This window comes from Amblyomma maculatum, chromosome 7 (genome assembly GCF_055883805.1).
Source record: "Amblyomma maculatum isolate TAMU_Amacu chromosome 7, ASM5588380v1, whole genome shotgun sequence".
Classification (NCBI taxonomy): domain Eukaryota; kingdom Metazoa; phylum Arthropoda; class Arachnida; order Ixodida; family Ixodidae; genus Amblyomma; species Amblyomma maculatum.
The window spans coordinates 107196668-107223726 of NC_139350.1; the positions used below are offsets into that span (position 1 = coordinate 107196668).

The window sequence follows — 27059 nt, forward strand, 5'->3', positions numbered from 1 at the left end:
ATGCAGGCGTGATGGCTTGCACGAACCAAGAGACGAGACATTGACACCAATCCGGGCAAGTACTAAGCTAGTCCCCAGAACTAGAAATTCATGAATGTTGGCAATGTCGATGGATGGCCACAAGTCCAAACCCATAGTGCAGTCCACGCATAGCTTGAACAAGTCCATGTGCACTGCTTGGCCTTTTCTTCACAGCATGCCCAATCTTTCAAGCGCAGCGTTGACGCATACCCTTCTGAGGAATCTGCAGACATATTGCACACAAGTAGGTGCAGTGCACAAGTAACCACGTGTTTCCTTCGTGGACTGTCGAAAATGACAAGGCACTCAGTCAGTTTGCTAAACCCTGGCTACAGTGTCCTAGAAGCCTTCTAGAGGACTGCAGACTGGCTGCGCTGTGTTGTCCTGCTGCCGAAGACAACAACACTGTGGAGTATCCAGAATGCACTCTTTCATACAAGTTCCCTATACACACATATATGTACAAGAATTATTTCACTCCCGAAACTTCTGGTTACTGACACTACGTGGCCAGCAGAAGACATGGTATGAAAGGACAAGGTACTGTACGCATCATCCAGGCTCTCATCATTAGCCCCACCAGTTGGACCTAAAGATAGCAGACGTTGAAAAATTCAACACTCTCATCCGCAAAGCCATCAACGCGCCTCTACACAACGCCTCCTCCACCTTGGCCTTCACAGCATGTGGGAAGAGCTTGCAGAGGCCCACAAACAATTGGAATGCTTAAAACTAACCAGAGTTCATGCTGATTTTCAGCCACAAAATTCAAGGCTTTCAAGGACTTATAAGGACCCAAGACTATTTTTTTCAAGGACTTCCAAACAAATCATTTGTTTAATGAAACGTTTCTTACATCTCAAGTATCTAACATTGATTACACAAGAGACTTCTTACAAGACCAAGGAAGCTCTACATTAGTTCAACATTTCATGAAAGCTTGGTCTTTTTTTTAAAGTTCAGTGCTGACATTCACAATATCATTTGCCTTTTCTTTAACAGTCTTCCTCAAACTGTTTGACTTAACAATCCATACTATTTCATTGGTAGCTTCTGCCTTCTCGGCATAGGTGTCCGCAGAAGCATTCAACTCTGCAAGAGCCGCTTCCAATCTTTTTTTTCTTCCTCAAATCTCCGACAGCTTTTTCGAGACATCGATTTTTATTCTGCTGCTTTGCACTTTCGTCTTCCTGCTTCTTTTTAGCTTCCAGAAAAGCTCAGTAATGCAGTCTTGCAGAAGCCACGGACATTCTCAACTCCTCTGAGATGTTCACGTTAGTTATGCCACCTGCTCTTTCCACAGCATCACACACAATTTGTTGGGATATATAAGAAATACCTTTCAGATTTTCCATGACAACTTGCCGATTCACACTGAACCCTTGCTCCACTTGCCTACCCATGACTGAGAATAAGCAATAGTTTATGAACTCTCCAGAGCTCCTTGTAGCATGAAGTTATGTTCAACAGTAATAAAAATTGTCCACACCATGTGAAGTTCTGTCGAAAAGTATTAGCTTGTGCTTGTGATCCTGCAGAGTATCTGTATATTCTGAAAGTGCAGTGTCCCTTTGTATTTCTGTTAGCCTCTTTGTAGCAATAAATGCATCCAAAACTCTTTTAAAGCCCTCTATGCTCTTTGCAGGCTTTGAGCACATCTGCCTTGGGATAGCGAGGTAAGGCCTGGAACTAGAGAAGACTGCAGTGGGCTTTTGTCTAGTATTTTTTTTATTACTGCCAAGAGTAACTGCTTGCATTCAATCTTAAATGTGAACACCTCTTTCGAGCGCAACTTGCAGCTTTTCAGAACCTTTTCTGCTCTGTGGCCAATAGCAACCTTCTCGAGTGAAGTGTGGTTTCTTGGATGCTCTACAGCCATCTTCAAAATTATCCCTGTTGATGAACACAGATCTGACGCCAGCACAAGCTTTCTAACTGCACAGATAAGGTCTTCCGCCAAAAAGAATACCAATGACTTGTCTGTTTGGTACTATAACAGAAGAAAATGCTGCAAGACCATGGCTGAATTTAATGCAAAGTTAGCTTTGTTAGCACAAGTAGCTCTTGACAGCATGTTAATATGTTTTGAAATGCCACAAATTCTGGATGATTCACTTCTTCACTGCTGCCTCCACATACTTATTGATGTCTGACCAAAGACACAGCCTGGCATACCACAACTGTAACTGCAACGTGACTGCAACATTCTCGATCCATCGGTGGGCAACAAATATGGGGGAATAGGGTCTGTCCAATAACAAGAACAGTCTTCCCTACGTGCCGAATAGAGAGCAAGGTGTCCAGCCCCCATCTACGGCCAAGCAGTGCTCGACTTCTGCTGCATGCATGGAGGAAACTTTCCTGTGTGACAACACAGCTGTTGGCAATGTTGAAGCCTATATAATTTCGCTTTTTTTTTACAGCGGGAAGAAAATTTTATGGAATGCCTTTAGATGAAGCCTGCGCTGCTCTTGCAAAGCGACGCACGTGGTGCTTGCTGTGTGCTGGTAGACCACTTGCGTCGCTACTATGTAGGCTCCCCATGCTTATGGCACAATGGGTGCCATGCCTGAACTACATTCGCACTGTCTCCTTTCACTTCACACCCAAACCTTGCTCTTGGAGTAGGTTAACGGGCTACGGTAGTCATGCGTGGCGTCGAGCAAAGACATGGGACTTCATCTGCTTCGAATTGTACCCACACTAACATAACCCACATTGACACACCAACGCGAAATACACGTTGCCTCATGGTGGTCTTTCGGTAAAGTCATCTGCAACTAGATGACTTGTGAAAACAGAAAATTTAAAGGATACTAACGTTTTTCCGTGACCATCTACCCCACCACAACAAAATTCAAGGGTTTTCAAGGGCCCCACAATAATTCCAGGACTCTCAAGGCCCTTGAAAACACTTCATCCAAATTCAAGGGTTTTCGGTTTTCAAGGGCCCGCATGGACCCTGAACTAACTGAAACTGGACGCGTTACCCTCAAGAAACTGGAATATAGAGAAGGCAAAGTGCAGCATGCAGCAGCATCCCTGATGAGATCGGATCATATATCACCATAGCCCCCATCCCGCGAAATATGCATCCTATATACCCCAAGCACCTGTGTCAGCGCTCTACCATTAGCAAAGCGAATGGAACAAATCCGAAAGACGGATACACTGATGCAGAAATACGCGGGGAGGCAAGCTGACTCTATTAGCATCATGGATTCAACTTTTACAAAAAAGATCTTTGCAACTATTCAAACAAACGACACTCACATAGAAGAAAAGGCTGCAATTGCCTTAGCCCTCTCGACGTGCAATGAAGATACCATAATACTCAGTCATTTGCAGTTTGCAGGCAGGAATTACCAAAGGAAATGAAAGAATTATCAGCATAGCACTTGAAATTCTTCGTCGTACCACAGCACGCCACCTCCCAGACGCCTACATCATATGGACTATGGGACACGCCCACCTGGAAGGAAATGAGGCTGCCAATGCCTAGGCCCGCGGATAGGCTAACTGAGCACCACTCCCAGAGAAATTTTGGAGAGCCCAGGATGTACACAAGAAGTATACAGACATTCTCCTGCGTTACAGACTTGACAGAAGAAAATCCAGCTCACCTAAAACTAACCAAAGAAGAAGCAACCACCCTCCGAAAAATACATACCAACAGTCACGTCTACGGCACCTTACTACACAGGATATCACCTACCACCTACAAATATAAATGCACATTCCGTAACGTGTCAAACACCCTACATATGGTGTCGAGATGCGAGGGACCACAGGGTACTGTAACCAACCACCAGGAACCTAACCAAAGAGCAGTGGGAAACCCAGCTGTCAAGCCCGAACCTAGATGACCAGCGTAGACACATCGACCGAACCAGGGAGCTGGCTCAAGTCTACGGCTTCCTGGCTTGAGGAGGCTGCCCACCTGGGGCGAATATTTCATGCCTGCAATAATTAATAATAATAATAATAATAATAATAATAATAATAATAATAATAATAATAACAACAACAACAACAACAACAACAACAACAACTGGTTCACAGGAAGGGAAAAGCGCAGTATATGTCACTTATTTCTGCGAACACCTGAACTGCACCGTAAGGGAAGGGAGGAAGGTGGGAGTGAAAGTCGAAAGAGAGAAAGAGGAGCCGTAGTGAAGGGCTACAGAGCAATTTTGACCAATTGAGGACCACCGTGTGCTGTGCACTGACATCGCACAGCACACGGACACCTCTTCGCTTCGCCTCCATCGAAACACAGTCGCCAGCGGTTGGGATCGAACCCGGGTACTCCGGCATAGTAGTCGGGTTTGATCCCCTACAGCTGGCGGCTGTGTTTCGATGGAGGCGAAACGAAGAGGCCTCCGTGTGCTGTGCGAAATATACCAAATGTGGGAAAACCTTTTATTTTTGTCAAGTTTGGTTGCATGCACTAGTGGTTCATATTAAAATGCAAGACATTACTCACTTGACAGGCCTTTTTTTAAGGCGAAGGCCTTTAATGGCTCATGCTGTCATGGACAAAGTGTGTCCCGCTTTTGGGGCGTTCTGATTGGCCGAAGCAGGATGCATCCCTGGCATCTGCAATGCCACATTTGAACACGCACCAAGGAACGCCACGCGACAGGAGCAATGGTGTACCGTCCAAACACACTTGCCGGAAAAAGTGTGATAGATACTGCGCCTTTCCTTTCCTCTAAACCAATTATAATTAAGGCGAAAGCCTTTAATGGCTCATACTGTCGTGAACAAAGTGTGTCCCGCTTTTGCGGCGACTGTCGCGTGGCGTTCCTTGGCGCGTTCAAGTGTAGGATCGCAGATGGCAAAAACGCTAGACAAGATGAGGCTTCTGGAGGAAAGGTGCAGTATCTGTCACACTTTCTCTGACAAATGCGCGTTTGGATGGTACGCCATCACTACTGTCGCGTGGCGTTCATTGGCGCGCGTTCAAGTGTGGGATTGCAGATGACAGGAACGCTAGACAAGATGAGACTTCTCAGGCTTTCGCCTTTCACTACTTTAGTCGCTAGAGTCCCTCAAAATTTTTTTTTACCTCATGGAGTTTCACTGGAAGAATTTTCGTCCCAAGAAAGAAAAAACGTTTAAGCTGAGCAGTCGCTGCATAGTGCATGCCTTGGCATGTGCCTGTCAGCACACAGCATGCCAACATGATGATGCTGCATCTCGGGATCACATTCTGTATTCCGCCAAACAGCAAGTCTGAAGTGGCATGACAGTGAAATGTTCCCTCTAAACTCTTCATACCCTCTAAACTGATTTATGCATCTCCACTGAATGCCAACCTCATAAGCATATTATGCATGCTACGTGCCCTGTGTTCAAATGCTTCCACAAACCATTCTTAAGTAAATAACTGTCTATTGGTCCTTTCACTTTGCTACGTCCTAAGAAGGGAGCAGAATCATGACTCCCCAACACAGGTGGCTCCAGGTTTCTTGGGGAAATCCTGGATCTGACGCACTCAGGCCACTGAGGAAACTGCAGTTACTGTATGCACAGAAAAAAAAAAAATAAGAAGTTAGTAGGATGGTGTGCAGCCATTTGTGACACACAGGTAGATTTTGTAGTAACAACCCGCCTGCTGTCATTGAAACCATGCCTTCCTGTCATCAGTGGGCAGGAAACTATCACTGCTTCATCACTACTACTCGCAGAGTTTTCTCCACACTGCACCTAAGCAGATGAGCACCTGAAAGCATACTATTAGGCAAAACTGCGATGCCCCATATTTTGCCCTGATCTGTTCAGTGCGCAAGCAAACGTGAAGAGCACCATGAAGTGCAGAACCCGACCTTGAAGCAGTGCCAATGCAGGCTGCTCTTCAAGGGTTGCACTGTGCAAATCAATGTTGTAGCCAACAGAGGCCCGCATTCAAAGCTTGCATAGTTTTGCAAAGTGTCGTTTCCACCATCACCTGATTGATGAAAATGCCGGAGGTGGATGTCAGTTTGGTCGCAACTGTGAGTGGTGGCCAGATGGTACCATGTTCCAGTTGCAGCCAAAAAGTGCCCACCAGTGCCTAGCTACACCAAGCAATACTATTGCTCCCATTGCTATTTACCAAAAAACTCAGGGCTCTGCAGTGAGAGATGATAAACAACAGAAAGCTACCTTTTTTGCAAAACACTGCGTGTAACAATTATTCAGAGGAAAAAAAGAAGCAGAAATGATTTGGGGCGTGCACTTACTTGCAACACAAATAATGCTTGATAAGTTGCCATGACAATTTGCCACTTGCAACATCGCTAGACGTAAGTTGCTCCTGGTGGAGACAGTACCGTAAGAATCTGAGCATAATATGAGGTTTCTTTCCCAATTTTATCATGTCAGACTTCTTCCTCATATTATTTATTTATTTATAAATACCTCAAAGGTCCCATTGAAGGGGTATTACATGAGGGAGTGCCACACTCAGCAGATGAAACTTTTTATGGATGATCTGAATTATGATGGGTTGAAATTGGATCTGAACCAATTCCAGCCCAAATTCGCAGTTCTGGCCTCGTTATTAATCAGCGCTATCAGCATCAGGCTTCCAGAAAAAGGAGGCACTATCTAGTGGTGGTGTCAGTGAAGTGTTTCGGTGGCTTCAGTTTCACCACGCTGACCTCGCAATCCTCGTGACCACGGTGCCTACAATGCACACATGACCGGAAGCGCATATGCCGAGCACAGCTCACACGATTTCTCACACCTCTCTCTCATGGGCAACTCACAGCTATACTGGTTATGCGCTATAGCCGAATCACAGGGCGCGTGGTCGTGCTTTTGAGAAATGCAGAGTACCGTAGGCATTTTGAGATACCAAAAAAGGTTTTATACAGAAGATGTTTTTAGGAAGGGAATCTCGGCAGACCATACACATACTGGACGACGATCGTGAAAACCCCGAATCAGAGAACACTTCCTGGGCACACAAGCTACGTGCCTGCGCACGGTGGTAGATGCAAACAGGCATGAGCGCGGCGCATGATGGCCAGCAGCTCGTGCGCTGCCATCCTGCGTTCGAGCTGGAAGTGGCCTACTGGTTTTAGAGAGAGCTGTGTGGCTTCCGCGATTGCTGGGGCGAATGTTAACTGCTCTTGTCTTCACGGTGCGTGAAATTCTTCGACCAAGCGTGTCAGCGCGAAAAGCAGAGAGAACCAGCAGCAGCACATGAAGGTTTTCAGCACTGCTCGATGGCTGGTGTGGGGTTGCGATGGACGCGAAAGCACGTATGATTTGCGGGGTACCGTGAAATGTAGTGCAAATAAATACTTTTGCTGATCTTTTCTAGCTCGCATTATACGCCGATTAAAACTTTTTTTTATTTTCCATTTGAAATTACACCTCGTATTACAAGCAGGCTTTTATGGTAATTACGCTTTGTATTCCGTTTATGAAGGCCCTGCAAGAACAGCGAGATGCTCTCATTATGATTTTTTTTTTTTACTTGCAGTAAATTGATAAAGAGATGAGCAAAAAACTTCTTGCTGTTTCTCTTCATGTATGTGCAAGCAGATTTTGCAGACAAAGTTTTCGGAGGTTTGCCATGGCGCAAAGCACACACATGCCCATGGACACATGAAAACTAACTAGCAAGCTGACTCGCGAACTCAACAGAGCCACAACAGCCACAGTATCATGGTTATCGAGAAAAAAATCTTGCGTGTCCAATGCACCGGTTTAATGACGCGTTGATGGCAACTGACAATTCACATCATGAGCAGGTTCATGCAGCCATATGGTGCACATGACCATGATGCAGGATACTCCACCAGCTAACAGTGTTCTAGAGCACTGAATGCAAGTTTGTGTATTAAAAGACTAGCGCATTGTGGGCCATTACACTATGTGGCAACATTGTTCAACAATTGTAAATGCAAACACAATAATAGCTTCAGTGATATTATCCCCATCTGATTTTCAGACAATGAGCAATTTCTGCAACAAACCAGTGTTTCTTGTTAGGCCCAGCAGCTGCCAGATCATATGGCAAAATGAAAACCAAGACAATGGCCATCCATCTGATTGGCTATAGGCAAGATGAGATGAAGCAATTCGCTATAGGCAAGATAAGATGAAGATAAGGTGAGAGGCTCCTTTTAATGCGCACGGCCACATTGTCCATTTTATCTCATTGGGATCCTTGAGCATCTTTTACAGGATCTTTCGCTATGTGTATGACATAACTGTCTGGTTTCTTTGGCACCTCTTGCTTCACCCAAGCTTCAGCAGATCCAGTTCCGGTGTTTGCACCAACCAGGTGAGGATGAAAATGACTATCAAAATTATGCAAACTCGGAATAGAGGCCCTGGTGTCTTTATCCCTTTCTTTATATGCCAACAGTCTCTTTCAGAAATCACTACAAGGGCAGCAGTACGGTGGGTGGAAACATTTCACTGTCATGTCACACCAGATGGCCTTTTGAAGGCATACGGCGTGCTGACCCCAAATAAAGTATATTCGCCTTGACTTGCTATGTACTGAGAGGAACACGCCAAACTGTACACAGCACTGCAGATGTGAAACTTTCAAAATTCCTTTTGTTTTCTTAGAACTAAATTTGTTCTAATGGAATGGCATGAGCTGAAAAAGTATAAAACAGCTTTCAGGTGAGCAATGACTTGTATTTCATAATGGACCGCCACTGCATGCAATCGGTAATCAAACCGAGGAAGAAATTGAATTTTTCTCACATCTGTTATTTTTGTGAGAAATACGAGATAAATTCGAAAGGCAAATGAATTCTTTCTGTGTAGCTTAACGTTCTGCCAATGCCGCTAAACCATCTAAAGTTTAGCTTGCGAACAAACACTACTTTAAAAAAAAAAAGGAGGGGCAACATTTTTCAGATAGTAATTAACTACTAGTATAGAAATAGCCACAAAGAAAAATTTTTTTCAAGCTTTACGGAACGTTACGACAAAATGTGCTTAGATGCAGAAAAAAGATTAACCGCAGCTGCGCACAAAACCCAAGTATTCACAATATCGTTTCCAATGCATAACTTAGCACAAGGTCTCAAACTTATAGAGAGCTTCCCAAGTGGCCATGAAAATTCTTTCAGCAAAAATATTTGATGGGGCAACTATTACCTGCGCAGACCATTTTTTCAGGTGGCTAAGTGAAACACCTGGTACATTAATGATGGTATAACCCACTTAGCTCCACAGAGCACGCTAATGAAATTGTGTAGTATAGACAAAGAGGGTCATTCCAAAGAAAGCGTAGACATCTTTTCAGCAAGGTTCTACAGTGAAGCACTTTCGTAAGTGTTTCTCCCCAAGTGGTTACGATACCAATAAGCTGTGCGCTGCCCCAGATGAATGGCAGGAACTGGTAGTCATCAAGGCTCCAGACACCATGGCTCCCAGCCGGCTCCATGCGGTACTCGACCTGTAGTAGGCGCACCAGCTGCATGTACCTGTAAACAATAACCACTGTGCATTAGAGATCCTCAAAAGGGGATCACCAATGCACTCAGAGGCAGTGCAAAAACATGCACAATACAGTCAAACCTCCATGTAGTGAATTCCTTGATACTACGAAGTTTTTCAATTCCCCAATGCCACTCCCCACTGAAGTGCATGCATTTGAAAACTCTGCATAACGAACACGTTGCGGCACTTGACCTCGATACAGTCAAACCCACTTATAACAATATACAGGTTTTAGCAATGTATCGAATATAACAATGGGCAACCGCTGCACCGTCAGGTTTGCCATGTGTTTTATGGTAAAATAATCCGTTTACTGCAATGGTATCGGTTATAACAATCAAATATGATCACTGAAAGTCAACAAAAACGTAGAAACGCGGCGACTACAAAAGCGTGCACGTACGTGGAGATTCCAGCATCGCTGCAGCGACAATAAAAAAAAAAAAAAAAAACGGTACAGAGCGAGTCGACCTAATGCGTTGGTCGGGTGCACCAGGAAGATTTGCATACCGCGGGGACGCAAAGGAGGACAGAGAACTTTCTCCCACGGAGGAGGAGGGAAGGCATAAGGTGCTGCTAGGCACGGCTGTTCTGAGGGAGAGTTTTGAGCGCTCCCCTCGAGACCGCCCGTGGTCTAGGGAACTCGCATTCTCTCTGCCTCTGCACGGTAGAGCAGTCTATTCTGAGGGTGCGCTGACCGTGGTGCGCTGCACTATCCTCCCCCATTGGCTATGTCCAGGCCCTTGCTTCATGGTTGCACATGTTTTGTGGCAGCCATGCAGCAGCGTTCGTGCACGTGTCTTTCTAGCGTGGTCCTCTTAGTGTGCCATCATCATTGCCACGATCTTGCTGGCCCTGGCTTTTCCGTGAACAGCAATGGAGAATTGTCCAAGAACGTCGACCAGCGCCAGACTAGAAGATCTCACTCCTGATAGCAGTGCATTTCATTTTTGGAGCATGGGTAGAAAGAAGCAAGCTCCTCCACCATCATGAACTACTTCAGGAAGGCAGGCTTCACTGGGAATGCCGGCGACGCAGAAGGTCACGAAGCTCCTGCCGACACAGCGATGACAGAACTTTGGTCCACAGAGAATGGTAGTGACAGCGACGCGTCGGGACTCAAGGAATTTGTGCATGCCGGCGATACAGTCGCGACAGATGAACAGCTGACAGACGAGGCTATCGTTGCAGCAGTCACTAGTTCGGGGAACGGTGACAGTAGCGACAACAACGATGAACCAGAACCTGTGCAGGTTGCGTCTCATCAGGAGGCTTTGAGAATGATCGGCTCCCTGCAGGACTTCGTTTTTGCGAAGAACCTTCCACTGCACTATGTTCAGTAGTTGGATGCCCTGCAGAAAGATGTCGACCAGATTGCCGTAAAACAGACAACGCTTACATTTTAGGGTTTCTTCCCGCTATGAAATAAAAAGTGTAAGCTACCTCGTCCTCATTAAATGTGTAGTTTATAATGTTTTCTTAGTTTTTTCGGCCTAATCCAGTTGCAACACTTATCGAATATAACAATGACATTTCCATGGCACTTTTATATTGTTATAAATGGCGTTAACTGTATAACGAACTCGCGGTGCCGACTACTTCTTAGCTAGTGCTCAATTAGTTGAAATTTGGCAGAACCCCACTAGTTTCATGATGATGAGACGCAACTAACGCGAGAGGAACGTCTATGTGATAGCAGCGAGCAACTGCAGTTGATACAATCATGTTTCACCGTGTTCCAGCAGCACGAGCGGCGCATATACGAGGCAAAAGCAGTGGTCTCCGCTACTTTCATTTTTGGAATGTGGAATTGCAATAGTTCACGCTCAAAATCAGCGAAAATTAACAGGACAAAGAAAAAATGATGAGGGGCAAGCAGTGTGCATCCATTGTCGCAATGCGGCTGCTCGCAAGCTTTTGCGCATCAGTAATAGGAACAGCGAAGAGCACTGACGACGCGAAGCATGGACGGTGTCCTGGGGCAACGGTGGCGGGCAAGTGGGAACATGCGTGAAGACACAGGCACCTACTTGCGAAGGCGCTCACTCCCCAGCTCGCTCTGACTCCTCCACCATCCCCCCTCCTTGCTCCTTCGCAGACACAATCGTCGTGCGAGCCACGGCGAAGGTGGAGGCTGCTGCTGCAATTGCTCCACGCCCTCAGCGCGATCGCGAAATGTTTCGCCGCTTTTGTAACTTCGAGAATTTTGATTTACTGCAAATGCTTTCAAGGTGGTTTCCCTTACGCTCACTTCCTAATCTGGTTTTCGTTCTGCACTGCCCTTTCAAGTCTTCATGTGAAAACTGCATATAACGGAAACCTGAATGTAACGAAAAATCGCAGACATTTTGCAATTTCATTACAACCAGGTTTCACTGCAATGATCTGTGGTCTCAACTTTGAAAGCTGGGAACATGCCATGACAATGCAGACAATCATACACCACAACATGTAAGTGGCTCTTTGCTTTTCTTGACACCTCTTCATTGTACACATCAAATAAGCCTGCACACTGCTACATCATCTCCATCAGCTCCTGCATGTTGTTACTTTAACGCAGCACTTTCAAAAAATGGCCAGTTGCATAACCTCATGACCAAAGTGAAGTATACATTTCGAGCATTACTTGATGATAAGCAATAAAGGAATAAAAACAGAAAGCCACAACCATGTAGCACGTCCTCAAACTTGGCTCTGTGGTGCCTGCTGTTGACAGTAGTCAATTCTTCTCTCTGGTGATGCTCGCCCTGTCTGAGACTGTGTGCCACAACATTAAAGACACACTGAGGATAAACTAAAGCTGGTCTGCATCAACGGATTATAGCCCTCCCTCAGTGCCCTCTGACATTTTTAAGCTAGACAATGGGGAATTACAAGTGCTTTCTTGGGCAGTCTGTGTGGCATAATCGTTTGCATAGCACTCGGCTGAGGAGCGGAAGGACGGCGGTGGTTCAATTCCTGGCAGTGACATGATTCTTTTCTTTTAAAGTTGGTGCGCGCACATTTTTGGCGGACACACTTTGCTCACACCCCTCATGAGGCAGGAAAGGCTTTAGCCTTCATAGATGTGGTTCTCTGTGCTGCTGGACAAACATCAACACACCCATAATCGAGCCACAGAATCTACTGCACTTGGGCCGGGCTGCCCTCAGGGCACTGTGGCAGTTGCCAGTGTTCATTTATAAATGGGCTTGATCATGTCTTTGTTTTAACAATGCCTTGGCAAAGTGTGTTTCTATATTGTTCTGTTATATTAGTATGTTTGTCCACAAATGACGTGAAATAAATACATAATAATTACAAAGAAGAAACTAGTGCAACGAAATTTGACATATGACCAGCATGTCACATGACCCTCAAACCGAGAAGAATAAATATGCAAAAAGATGTGCCAAGAACAAGCAGCAGGCAGCCAGGTCCACCCACCTCTGAAAGATGCGCAAGATGACAGCTGATGCATCAGCCTCGGTCCAAGCACCAATCTTGAACAAGCAGCACAGGAACATGGCAAAGCTCATCTCGTGACCTGCGCACACAAAAGCCATGTCACTGGACGTCCCGCTCTGGTTTGCTGCAGGCTTAATTGTGGTCACGCACTCATCAAGGATGAGTACCTAGCTGGTACTCAAGCTTAATACCCATGCTTGCCCAGAGAAGACTGCACACAAATATGCAGACACACCAAACACTTACATGCAACCAGGATGGCAAGGATAGCTTAGCATGACACTTGCTCTCATTTTCTCATTTCCCATGCTCAGAAATAGATCACACCACTGTTCTGCAGGTGACAAAGTACTATCCTCTAACATGGAAAAAAGGTGAAATATTAAACAACAATAGCACTGCAAGAACTTGCAAAATTACAAGCTTCTTGTCAACAGACACCTCTACCAACATGCTAAGTTGGTGATATTAAATGCTCAATTTTCGTCGCAGTTTCTTTACCAAACTGTAGGTAACAAGGGGTTCTTGAAAACACAAAACAATGTGTACAAGCTAATGTCTCTGCTGATTATGGACATAAGGTATGCTAGAGAAAACTATGCTAGGCGAGGCACAGTCCTCACAAAGCATGCGCACAAGTGCATTTGTGCAACCATCATAAAGGAGCTCTATGGGGACATGCTCTTAGGAGGAAACGTTATACTAACTGTGCAAAAGTACTCCAGAGAATCTGTTCCCAGGACTCAAGAGCATTTTTCAGACAGGAATCTATACGAGGCAACAGATGCTAACTACACTAGGCAGCAAAGTTGCACCATAGTTATAAAATAATGATGAGGGAGCTCGTGTTATTTGATGACAGTAATTATAATTTGCAACTGGCTGCTGCATAAATTGGAAGATGTACAGGGTGTTCGCAGGTGGCGCCATTCTATCACTGATTCACACTATGAAAGATGCTGGGGAGGCTTTTACCAATTTGAAGCCATTCTGCTTCGACACTCCCGCCAGTATGCAAGCAATAAAGCATCAACTGAAATGTTAAAAATATTCACTACTGCACTGTTTTCATTTCAAAAGCAGGCGACCATTGCCCAGTATTTTCACGAAATAAATTCACCGTAATGCAGCTGGTTCTTGTCAGTTTATCCAGGGTCATTCAATAATTTTAACAACTTTGGATAATTTGGGCAATGTTTCCAGTCCCTTCAAGTTCAAGACAATTTGCTTCTACTGTATTTTATTTATGTCATCTTTAAAGTGCAATGCAGAAGAATTTGCACAGTCAAATATTTCACTGAAGAATATCAAGGGCCTTAAGTATATCTAGAACTAGAGGAAAAAGCCCTGTATGCAAACAGGCCAGTCTGCAGTACATAAAACCACATACTCTCTAATAATGATCTTTGCCGTTCTTTGAAACGCAGCCTTTTTGCATATACAGGATAGCAACCAAGACATACATGGACGTGCCAGTGAAAGCACACCTTCCCTTGATGCTGCTCTGTTTGGACTTTAGCAGTGTATTTGCCATAGGCATGAAAGAAAGTTCGTGAGCACAACTGCCTCTGCCCAATGCATCAAGAATTTCCTCTACACTTCTACCTCGCTGTGCTGTGCTGTTTGCAGGCCACAAACTTAAGGATATACTGAAAAAAATGCCACGGGACAGTGGAGTGTCATTATATAATACATTACCAAATGGTACTTTGAGAGAGAGACGAAAACACATCTACAATGCTCGCAGTGGCCAAGTTGCAATAGCCAGCTACAGGAAGAGCATCTACAGAGCTCAAGGCTGTGACCAACGTACACACCTGTCCCATAGTCGATGCGCGTCATGTTGCCAAAGCTTTCCTGAAAGTAAGGTACCAGCTCAACTAGGGCTGGATGAAGCTTGCTAGGCAGTGCTTCACTCAGAAGTCGCTGGCTCTCCTGTAAAAACAAGCAGAGGCAGCCATAATGTATTCCCAATGTCCCGGTGCTACAACCATCCATCAGCAACAGCAGCCAGGCCACAGTCATCATACCGTCAACAAGAATGGGCAGACTGTGCCCTTTCTGACAGGCACTCTTTCACTCCTGTAAAGGTCTAGCCAGCTCTGGCAAGTCCTAAACGAGGTCCTGTTATCACAGTTCTGACTTGTGGAAGTCCAGTGCCCAAATATCCCCTTCTGGCATTGTAGTTTTTGTATACATTGTGACACTACTTCTAATTAGCTACCACTTGTCACTCCAATGGCAAAGCTGGCTTCATTTCAGAATCTGAATCAGGTTTATTCCCATACAAAACTCATTTATTAAAATTTACTCATTAACAATGTTGTGTACAAAGGTGTAAGGCCACAGCGAGTAATTTAAAATGGCTAAATATCAAAAAGTTGTTTTGGAGTCGTCAATAGCAAACTGAGAAATTACACGAAAACTGGACGCAATGAATCCATTTAGTATCAACACTTTGAACGAGGAGTGAACACGCAAGTATGGCGTCCAAGGTGACATTTTCACTTTTCACCATCTCCACACACAGCTTAGTAGACGCAAGTGACAGTGCTGCGCACATGACATTTATTCCTCTGATCATAGTTTGGACAGTGATGAATGCTTTGCTCAGACCGAAATGTCAACAGATGTCCTTACGTAACTTCGGTTTTCACTGTTTCCAAGGAGATTTGCTGCTTTCTGAGCCTCTCTTAAGGGAGCGGACATGCTCTAAACAATTACTACAACCTGGCAGATTAATTTTTCTCCAAAAAAGCCCGGGTCAACTTTGACATTGCACTGCTGAGCAACCCAAAGTGCTTCGTACAAGCAATTCATTTCTTTCCTTTTTTTGTCCACAACAGTAAAGCTGAACTGTGGCTGCTTCACAAAAATTGTGAAAGCTGTTCATACCAAATAAGTTTTTTCAATTGTGCAATGCAAGGCACAGCTCTGGAGTCATGGTGATGTCATGGTAGAGCAAGCACGCCCTCCTTTGACAGGTTCTGCCGTTTAGCCCCACATCAGCGGAACAAACAACTAAGTAAAAGCACTATGTTGCAACTGCTTTAAGTGTAACGAAAATAAGGTAAAGGTAAAAAATTAGAGCTAGGCTCACTGGCTTAGCGCATGAATTGACGAAAGCTGTTATTAGCTCTGGCTCAGCCACACAACCCTGCATTCCGCCATGGAACCACCCGTTGATTGCGCCTTCCTCTATCCTCAGCCCTCCTCTTCGCATACATGGCAGCCACCTGTCAGTTGGGCATTCCTCTAATGTCCCCACAACTGCCCAAACAACCATCTCCTCCCACTCTCTTGCTTATCTCTCACACTTTCCCTCCCCATCCTCTCCCTTAGAAGTGGAGAGAGGGACTCACTCTCTCCCATTTGCCACTTTCCCAGTGGCAAATGGTAAGATAAGTTGACTTAACTGTCACCACTCCACCACGAAAGGTGAAAATTAAATTAATTCATTAAATAATTAAGGCCCCATGGCTAACGCTGTAGATTGCATTGTAGAATGCAGGATTATCAGGCTGCACGAATTGTTATAGCTTCCGCTATGAAAATAGCACACTTCTTAAGTATATATGATTAAAATATGCCACAAGTGTTGCACTGCCTTTACATTGAAAAAAGAAGCATTAAGATGGCTTGATTTATGAGGTTTAATGTCCCAAAGCTAATCAGGCTATGAGAGATACCATAGTGGAGGACTGTCAAAATGCACCTGCTATTGTGGCTGGAATCGAACACTGGTCCCTCTCTTGGGAGTGAGAATGTCGATTATCAAATGAGCAACAAAAACTGCATGTGAAGTTTTTTTTTACTTTACTTCGTAAAGAAGTCAGAAATGCTCGTATGCTTTTTCACGGAAAACTGGGCAGTGAGGACCAGTTTTTGGGCATGGGACAACCCTTCCAGGGCGAGCGTGTTGCCAGGAGCATCATAACAAAAGTTTTCTAAAACTGCAAGAGCCTCCACGACTTCTGTAGCAGTACGATGCACCAGGGGCTCATCACACAGGGGCTCATCATTATCGAGCGAGCCCTCTTCGCCGGATGCTTCATCTGCCACATCAAAGGCATCGCTGACTATCTCATCATCGCTTACGTATTTACACGATTGTAAGTCGACCCCCTTTTTTAAATTCGAAAATCCGAAGTTGGGTTTGGAGAAGGGCCGGGGGGGGGGAGGGGGGGGGGGGTCGATTTACAATCGAAACCAAAGCAAGATCAATGCAACAGGTCCCGTTACTTGGAAGAAAACGCATGCAGCTGCCTATTGCCAGCGACATTAACTCGATGATGATGATGAACGATACAAAGGGCCCCTGCGAACTGTGTGGTAAAATATTAAAGCACAAAAAATAAGATTACTCCCAAAAACTAAAAAGTAAATATTCACGCGTAGGAATGAATGCAGTTTTCGTTTCTTGCATAAAAAAAAAAGCGTGTCATATTTATAATAATATTTTAACATGCTTTTACCGACCTCTCTCAGCCATTAAGTATCCCCTACGTAGTTGACCAAAGCTCAGATATGGCTCAGACCAAAGCTTTTTCATCCGCGGGATGCGTGCGTCATCGGCCCCGGTTCAACGTTCAACATTGCGTGCTGCGTGCAGAGTAGGTTATCTGTGTCAAAAAGTCAGTATTTCGTTCTGCTGGTTGTGGTAGAGCTTTAAAGCAAGGCGAAGATTGCGTGTGCTCGATGAGAAACTGATTGCCGCTGCATGTGCGCATTTCCGGACGATGGGACAATGCTGCGTTAAGCTCGGCGGCTTGGCTTGGCCAGTTCAGTCTCCCAGGCACATCGCAAAAGTAGCGGCTTGTTTTACGGATACATGTCTGCACGAGCGGCGTATCGCTGCGTCTGTTTGAATTGAATGGCATAGGTGAGATTTTATTTCCCCCAAGACGCATGTCACATTGCGCAAAGTCTTCCGTTCTGCTCCCTTTGCTGCGTGTTTTGCTTACTTCATCGCATTACCGCACCAACATTCACTGAATGTGGTTTAGCTGGTATCGCAGGTGTGTTCCTATTGTCAATGGGATCTTTCTCATGAATATGTTAAATGCTGAGTTGTTAGTTTGTAGCCTCACATTGACTTCTCTCAGTGACAAATGGAGCGCGAGTAAAATAATGGAATCATGAAGGGGCAAGATTTTATTTGTAGGGAGCGAAGCTATACCGCAGATATTTTCACTTCTCAGATGCATTGACTTCTAAATACTAGCAATCCCAATTTGAATTTTTTACCTAAGCTCTAACAGGTGGGTGTTCTAACGCTAGCGTTAGTTATTCTGCTCGTTTTTCTTTGTTGTTTGACACTGATATGTACTTTGCTTGTTAGCAAAATCTTTTACCTTTTTATAATCTCACTGCATCTCTTTTGGAGACCTGCGCTCAGGTCATTTTGTGTATCACGAGGATTTCATGAAGACCATGACGAACGAATGGTGGACGCTTTCCTATAGTTCAAGATTTGCATTGTTGTGAAGCGTCTATGTAAGTAATCGTGAATTAATAAAGCCTGGCTTTCGATGCAGCACAGCTTCACTCATTTATGCCCTTAATGAAATCCCTCAAGCCATGTGATTCTTATCCATGTGCTTGCCGAATTCACTTGAAGGCCCTTTATGTTCACAAACGTGCCCAAAGAAATAAGCCCCAGAATGTGTTTACTTGATGTGCGAAGAAAGACTAGGCTAATGACGACGGAGGCTGAACGATGCTATGATAAGGTGGTTGAAGATGCCGTAACATTTCAGTTAGCGTAAAACTTGACAGTACAAATCCATGTCAAGTAAAGTTGGCTGAATAGTTACGGTGTCCATTTGTCTGCCTTATCCAAGCGTCGTTCTGCCTCCATCGTCGTTGGCCTTGTTTTTCGTATAAAAGTAAAAATTACAGAATCAAATTCCCCGCCAATAGTACATCACTGTGACATCACAAACTTTTCTGATGTCACAACGTCACATGTTTGCTTCGCCGCACAGTTCGCAGGGGGCGCCGGGAAACTAAAGCCTCGCTCAGAGTCGACACGCAGGTATGCTACCATTTACTCTTTCTACCATGACCAAAGCATGGCACTGATAACAAGAGCAAGACAAGACTAAAAAGATAGAAAAAATGGGCGTTTGTTGTGATGCACCGCCGTTCAGGAGCCGAGTGGTTGAGCTGGTCATGAGGCTCGCGAACGGCAGTGCATTACAACAAACGCTGTATTTTTTTTCTTGTTAGTCAGGTGGCAGTCACAATAAAACATGCTAAATATTACGGCCTAGCGCACACAGCCACCTGTGATATCTAAGCTACCTAGCCCTTTCGCACATAAAGAAAAGAAACGACAAAATACATCGCCATCAGGCCCCGGCGCCACTAAAGCAAACACGGACCGAAGAAATCCTCATTGTAGCTATCACTGGTGCGTTACAGGTTGGATGCAAACTCCAGTAGGTACATTTCATCGTGCATATTTTCTATAGATGCATACATACCTGTAGTATCTATGTTTTTGCTGCTCGGAGCATATAACGCACTTGACACTCTTGCACGACGCACAGTATTTTTTTTTTTTTTACTTTACAGGCTCGCCTTCGTGCTCGCCAAAGCATTCGGATTTTGTTCCTTTGGCGTACGCAATCAGATGCACTTCGTTAGGCAGCTTGATAATCGTCGTCTTCATCCAACCGTTTGCAACGGCAAGGAAACCGCCCGGCACAAATGAGTCTCCTGGAGGGTTCATGCTCGTTCATTTGCTGAGTGTATCGCTCTGGACGTAGAACAGCGTTAGTTCCTGACCGAGATGCGCATTCGATATGTAGGAGATGCACATGTGTCACCAAGTCGTTGATTCTACAGAAAGGTTGCGGATCCTTTCACAACAGAATGACCATTCTCTGTGCACCGAGAACCTTTTCACCACTGCGACCACATCCGTTCTGAGGGCAGAAATCGGCTACAGCGCTGAATCATCCGTTGCCAGAAAAATGCTGCGTGTTTCCTGCAGATGTGCATTCCGGCCGGGACAATGCCCTTTTCAGGGGGTGTGTATAAGTGCCTCTCTGCCGAGTTTCGTAGATGAAATCCTATAGCTGCACGCTTGTAGATGACGCGAGGAGGAAGCGACATCCATTGCACCATGCCGGCGCCGCGGTGACCGCATTGTGCTCGGTAACTCAAGACACCCCGCGCATATGTGCCGCTCGCAAGTCACAGGAGACGATTCCACCGAGCTCTGCAGCATCAACAAACCCCTGGCTGCTTTGCCCTTTGAGATCCCTCTCTCTTTATCTCTCTGCCTCCGCGCTCTCCTGTCCGCCGAGAACCTGCACGCTGAGAGCGCCTCATTCTGTCACGTCGAACACGGCCCGCGCTACACACTCTTACAATACGAAGACAGTATATGTGTGCATTATGAGTGGATTGTGAAAACGCTGTAACATTCCCCCGTACTGCGTGAACATGATATACTGCAATCACTGTCACTACTTTCCGCCCCGAGGCAAAAAAAGGGGGGAGCTTTCACTTTCTTCCTGCGTTGGTGTGGCCATTTCATATGGTGCGCTTTCGCGTCGTCTGCTACACTGCCGTCCAATGTGTTTCTCGCCCGCTCCCGCATGATGGCACCACATCCTCCTGCAAAAGGCGGATTGCGGCGACGCTCCCTTCTTGCACGTCAGTCGCGTCAGGTCACATGACACGGCGGCACTTCCAGGGAGTGCCGATATTTGATGGAAGAGCCGACACTGATCATTTGTTGAGTTCGAGCTCATTGCACGTTCGCACTTTTGACTTTGCGACCGGCTACATGCTTCATCCCGAGCTATCCGCTCCAAAAAGCATTTGACGCTTGTTCTGTGCAGCCATGGAGCAAGGAAAAAACTTGTTTTCTTCCTCCAAGCGTGCAGCGTTCAAGGAGTCGGCTATCATTTATGCCGCAGCAACAACTGCACTGTGGGCCGCAAGTTTGAAGCTTCTAGACAGGTTATGCGGGAGTGGCGATGGTAGCGAGGGCAGCGAGACAGAATTTTGAACTTTGATGCAGAGCGAAGAAGCTTCCAATGGATACAGATGGTATGATATCCAGAACTTGGAGGCCAAGCTTGCCGCGTATATCGCCAAAATACGTGATTTGAAGTGGAGATGAATTGTACAGCCAGGCAATAAATTTTCGTCGGTAAGAGCATCCACTATGGTATTTTTTCTTTCTTTTTTTTTTTTTTTTTTTCGGGATGTGCGATTTGGGGGGGGGGGGGGGGGTCGACTTACAATCGTGTAAATATGGTCTCTGGCCAGCGACAACAACGCCGCCATCGATGGAAGTGTAGTCGGCGAGATTCACTTCGGTGGGGAGCAGGCCGACGACTCATCGTCATCGTCTTACTCTGCTACTGGCGCTGCAGGCCAAGCTTGTGGCAGACTGCAAAAATTCACAGTGCCTAGCGCGTGTGCCCCCACATGAGCCAGAATAAGAATGGCACTCAGAAGCGTGACGACGCATGCCTGCTTCCGATCCATGCAAAAAAGCATACGCTCCAGCACTTGCCTATGATACTTTTTTTTACATATTGAATAACTCCTTGATCCTGAGGGTGAAGCACAGCGGTAGTGTTAGGAAGCAGAAACACGAACCGGATCGTCGGCACAGCAGCGGAGTTGCGGATGGATAGATGATGGCTGTAGCGATGCTCGCCATGCGTGCTCCTAAAACCCACTACTGTGTGTGTGGGGGAGCAGTGCTGCCTTCCGTACGTTTTTGAAATAGTGGTTTACTGCATTTCCGGTCCTAGGGGAATGATGGTCGTAGCAATTCGTGCTCTGAAAACTAATTTCCGCAGCTCGCCTCGGCCGCATGTAATTTAGCGCTGAATTAACGAGAGTTTGCTGCCATAGACCTATGTACATTTTTGAACGGAGGGAGTGAGCAGGCCGAGTTTTCCGAATTAACGAGGTTTTACTGTAGTCATTTTCCCACTCTTTCTCAAACTGTCAAGCCCAACCTACCATTGTGGCTCAGTGTTTAGGGCCCTTGTCTACTGAGCTGGAAGACCTGGGTTCAATCCTTGCTGTGACAGCTGCATTTCAATCGAGGTGAAATGCTAAAGTGTGCTCTGTGGTGTCAACATTAAGGAGCCCCAGGCAGCCAAAATCAATCCCCTTGCTCTACAATCCACACTCATCATGAAAGACCCCACAGTCTAACCCTACCCAATCCAGATAAATGAAACGGCCATTTCTTTCGGTGCGCCTGTGAGTACAAAAAAAGAAAAAACTCAGAAATAGGTGCCAGAGCATAGTCCGGACTCAAAGGGGCCTGAAAATATGCCTGAATTTAAGGGAAGCCTTCTATGCTACACTTATGGGGATGAGACCAAAGAATCAGTTAACTGGATGCCAAAATTAAAGGGACGAGCTGAAGTTGGCCTGTATAGTTAGATAACTATGCTGTAAAAAGAAAGACCCCACTTTACTGATAGAAGAGGTGAGAAACAACTAATTGCATTTCCACCACTGGTTGTTTCCAAAAGCAAACTGTGGTATGTTAGGACAACCTTTTTTGCATTGATACACGAGGCTAAGCTACACTACCACCAGTGCTCACTTCCAAATGGTGACCAGGGAATTCTCTTTTTCATGAAGATGTCATCAGTTTAAATAAAGTGACAACAAAAATCTTAAATATAGTTTACTCAGCATTAAATGCACCTTTAGCAATGTAAATTGCATTTAACATCAGTATAGCCTTGCCACAGAATCACTTTTTTTTTTTTTTTTTTTTTTGCCAAGAACAAAAAGCCAGATAGAGGGTGTCCACCTCATGTCTTTTTAAGGGGGGACGTGGGTCTTAAATTTGGTTTTGTTATTTATTGCTCGAATTTTATGAAACCTCATAGAATCGCCCGTTTTTTTCTGCCGAATTCAAATATGCAAAATTTTCCTTCTAGAGCAATTAGTTCTAAAGTTATTGGAGAATTATTGCTATTGTCTGCTCAAACAACAGGGGAAAAAGAAATGCACATCAGAAGTTACTAATATACAGGTAGATACAATAAAGTGGAAGGAATGTAATGTTGGAAGCAGTTTTAAAATTGAGCTAATAACAGCGATTTAGCAGCCAAGTGAACTTGGCACGCATAGGCATGGCAACTGCACAAGAATTTCAAGCCAAAATACAATGCTTCCACTATTGCCTTCCTTACACTTTATAGTATCTACCTGTATATTAAAGATAAATTTCTGAAGAGCATTTTTTTTCCCTATTGTTTCAGCAGACAATAGCGATAATTCTCTAATACCTTTTGAACTAATTAACCTAGAAGGGAAAGTTTTGCATATTTGAAATCAGCAGAAAAAAAAAAATAAAACTGAACAATTCTGCCAAGTCTCCTCAAATTTGGGCAGTAAATAACAAAATTAGTTTTAAGACTTAAGCAAGCCCAAATTAACAAAATTCTTGCACAAGGTCACAATTAACCCTTTCAGATGCTATATTTTATTTCCATCAAACACATTTTTTGTAGCCTAGCTTGTTAGATTTACAGTGCAGAATACTGGCAGCTGATTTTTTACTTTTTTTTGCAAGAATATGAGAGATTTCACACAAAGCAAATGGAAACTGCGACACTGAAATGCCATGACTTTCAAATTAAAACACCTCTAGGACTGTGAAAATGATGTTCTATCTGAAAAAAGCACATTACGGTTGGAACTGCAAAAGGATGTATATATATTATGTTACCACTAGCGGAAAAATATGTCTGCACAAAAATGGCAGACAATATGCTACCTAGCTCACCGTTTTGAGAAATATTTCACAAAAAAAAATGTGACATTTCCCTGAAACAAGGCAATCACTGCTAGGTGCAGCACAATCTCAGAAAAAGCTCTCAGTTTTTTGTATAGCTCAGTATACAGCTTGTAAAAGTGTTACTTTTGCCTGGCTGTGTCTCATAATCTTTGCAGTACACCTAGTCACCGCCAAAATGTGATTATGGCCACTGAATTATGGCTAAATACTGACCATGCCACAGAAAGACTACTGTGTTCACATCTGTGTACCAAAATACATCCCACTTACTCCTGCATCTGCAGCATATGATAGAGATGCTACAGTACTTGTCTTTGTTAACGCTAAAACTCGGGCGAGATGGTACACATATTTAAGAAGGGTAACACAGCGCAACACATGGTGCAAGAAAGTGAGGGCACAAGACGCTGCTGATGTGCCACATCATACTTCCTTTATGATCCTGTGCGGTGTGCTTCATCCTTCTCAAATATGGTGCTTTTCAACTGAGCAATACTGCAACAGAACTGTGCACTTTCCCAAGCTTGTACTGCTTCTTCAGCAGCAAATCATGCTAGAAGCGGCTGCGCACATGAATACAGAGAACCCAGTATATAACACCTCCAGAAGCAACGGCACGCCCCAGACAAGTGACGAACCTGCCATGCTACGCCCACAATAACAAAGGCAAAGATAATGCTTGTACACAGCAGTCAGATTGCTTCCATGAGCCACAAAATCATTTAATGTTTTTTGCCTCCCTTTGTCCTGGGTTGCTGTTGTGATGTCAGGAACATTGCTTGCCCCAATAGAGAGCCATAAAACTAAATATGATCACTTGAATACGCTGATATTTGCAATAAATTCTTCCTTTGAGTGTGGCTGGGAATTTCAACCGCACTCATTATGCTGCAATCAATCAAATGATGTGCGGGATCACACGAAGCACACTCACGTCCTGAACTCTCTTGAGCCAAATACGGAAAGCCGAGTTACCAAACCGCTGTGGCTGGTCAACAGGTCGTATTTCGCAAACCCAGGTCATCAGCTTAGCCAGCACTGCAAGCATCTCTGTGGTCACCTGCACCCACGGGGTTACATGAGCAAATTAACAACAGAGCGAAAACAGCCCAGGAAATTTTAATTGCACCTGTTCCGATTACATGAGGAATTGTTTGTTCGCCTCTCAGAGCAAAACACAGAGAGTGGGCGGGTGAAAATACCAACAAAATATCACATTCAATAAATTTCACAAAATGCGCATCACATACTAACTGTCCGAAAGCAAACGCCACTAACAAACTGTGAACAGCAAGAGGATCAAGCAAAGAAGACACCTGTCCCGATTTTACTACTCAAGCTAAAGATTAGGGCAGAAATTTTTACCTGTGCCTAAAAAGTGGCCACTTCAGCTCAACATGAGACTCACACAAGGTACCGAACCAAAACAAGGACCTTGACTAAGTTTATTTCAGCGCCACTCCCATTTCCCTTCATTTGAAGCCTTTAAATAGGTTGCAAACACACATTCTACAGCTGGACAAAAGCTATATCTCTATGCCTCCCAAATGTCAGTTTGAAAGGCCATTTAAAGTGTGATCAAGACCCAGCTGCAGAAGTTGAGTAATCGATGCGAGCATTCAACACCACGAGCCTGAAACTGCTTCGTATTCCACAGCTATGCCTCACTTCCACAACCCAACACCATGCGACTATGTTTAATTAACCCAAAAGCTGAATTAAATGGTACCTTAAAGGTTATACACTGCTCACAGCTGTTACTGTCATGCACCTTAGTGTAGTCAGTCTAAGTGGCCTCAAAGGTTTATTGAGCACACCCACTTTCAGTGACAGTAAATATGTTCCAATCAGATGACCTCAGAAATCAAGGGCAGAGGATTCATACTAAAATTGCCTACTCAGACATATGGTTCAGGTAATTCACCATCAAGCCCTTGAAAATCTGTACAGCTAAGTCTCTAGTCAGAGGGAATATGAAGAAAAAGCTGTTACTGCGAAAACTTGATTTTTAGCCATCTTCTTGCAATCCTATTACATTACACTAGTAGATAACACCGAATGGGCAGTTAGGATGATACGAATTAACATCCTGCACCCTTAACGAGCATGCTGATTGCCTGAAACACCAAGTCTCCACGTGTACAAACTATTTATAACAATATCCTACCAGCTGCACGATGTTCACAGGTATTGGGACACCTTCAGTGAGTGGCAAGGCCCAGTGTAACAAAGTGCGTCATGCGAAAGATTTACTTAGGCACTTGCTTACTAAAAATATGGCTGCTGAAACAAAACTGCCAGAGGAGAGTTACATATGCATAACACTAAAGATTAATCCAATATTTATTAACTGCTATCACAAGCTCTCTGCAATAAAAACACGAACGGCTAAGATTTCAATACACAACTGATCAAAGCAGCACAGAGCTCAACTAGAGCAAAGAACAACACACAAAGAAAGAGGACACAAGATGAGCACCTCTACCCCTCTTCATGCCAGACTGCTCTTACAAACTGACTTCCTAGAACTGCGGCACAACGTACACAAACATGTCGATAGAAGGACAACACAGGCGCACACACCCAACTGTAATATGGAACTGAACAGGCACTTCCTCTTCTACTGCCAAGCACATCTTACTCGCACACCTCTTCTTTGCCAAGCAGACGTCTAGCAGCACAATCATGCCAGTCCATCCCTCACATCGTCCAAGCATGAGAGCCCCAACTTCCACCACATAGACACACACTAGACAAACCAACACACATCTGCAGCTGCCACGCATAACGTTCACATTACCTCCTTCTCTTCATATAGGCCAATCTTCCGAAACGTCCTAAGACCAAATCCTAAAAAGCACCTCTAATAAACACAAATAAACACAATAAACACATAGAAGAGGTGTGCGAGTGAAATGTGCTTGGCAGTAGAAGTGGAAGTTGTGACTGAGTGTTGAAGAGGAAGCGCGTGTTCAGATTCTTATTACAGTTGGTAGTGCGCACCAATGTTGTGTTTCTATTCCCGTTTGCGTACGTTGCATCACAGTTCTAGGTACTGTGCAGCACCAACTCTCCCCTCAAGCTGTTATTCTACATGCCAACTAGACTGACAACAAATCCTTGAGTGGAAATTAAACCAACAGTACAGCATACGGGGAACGTTCCCCGGTGTTTTTTCAGAGCCTGCTGTCATGCGCTTTACTGTCATGATGAATACCTTGACTAAAGATAACATCTATATTCAAAACCCGTTTTTTTTTTTACCCAGGCAGAAGATCAAAAGGATATGAATACATAAACCAACAAGATACAATGTGTGTTCGACACA

The 27059-nt window shown here is 44.7% G+C and overlaps 1 protein-coding gene across 1 annotated transcript in view; it reads right to left on the reverse strand.

Moving 5' to 3' along the window:
- The window catches only part of LOC146184280 (serine/threonine-protein phosphatase 2A activator-like), a 52459-nt gene that overhangs the window by 19789 nt on the left and 5611 nt on the right, over positions 1 to 27059 (reverse strand). Inside the window, exons 4-7 of the mRNA XM_084609322.1 lie at positions 24666 to 24791; positions 14748 to 14865; positions 12910 to 13009; positions 9343 to 9467 (exon numbers count right to left, since the gene is read on the reverse strand). Coding sequence (XP_084465448.1) covers positions 9343 to 9467; positions 12910 to 13009; positions 14748 to 14865; positions 24666 to 24791 — 469 coding nt within the window. The remainder of the gene's footprint in view (positions 1 to 9342; positions 9468 to 12909; positions 13010 to 14747; positions 14866 to 24665; positions 24792 to 27059) is intronic.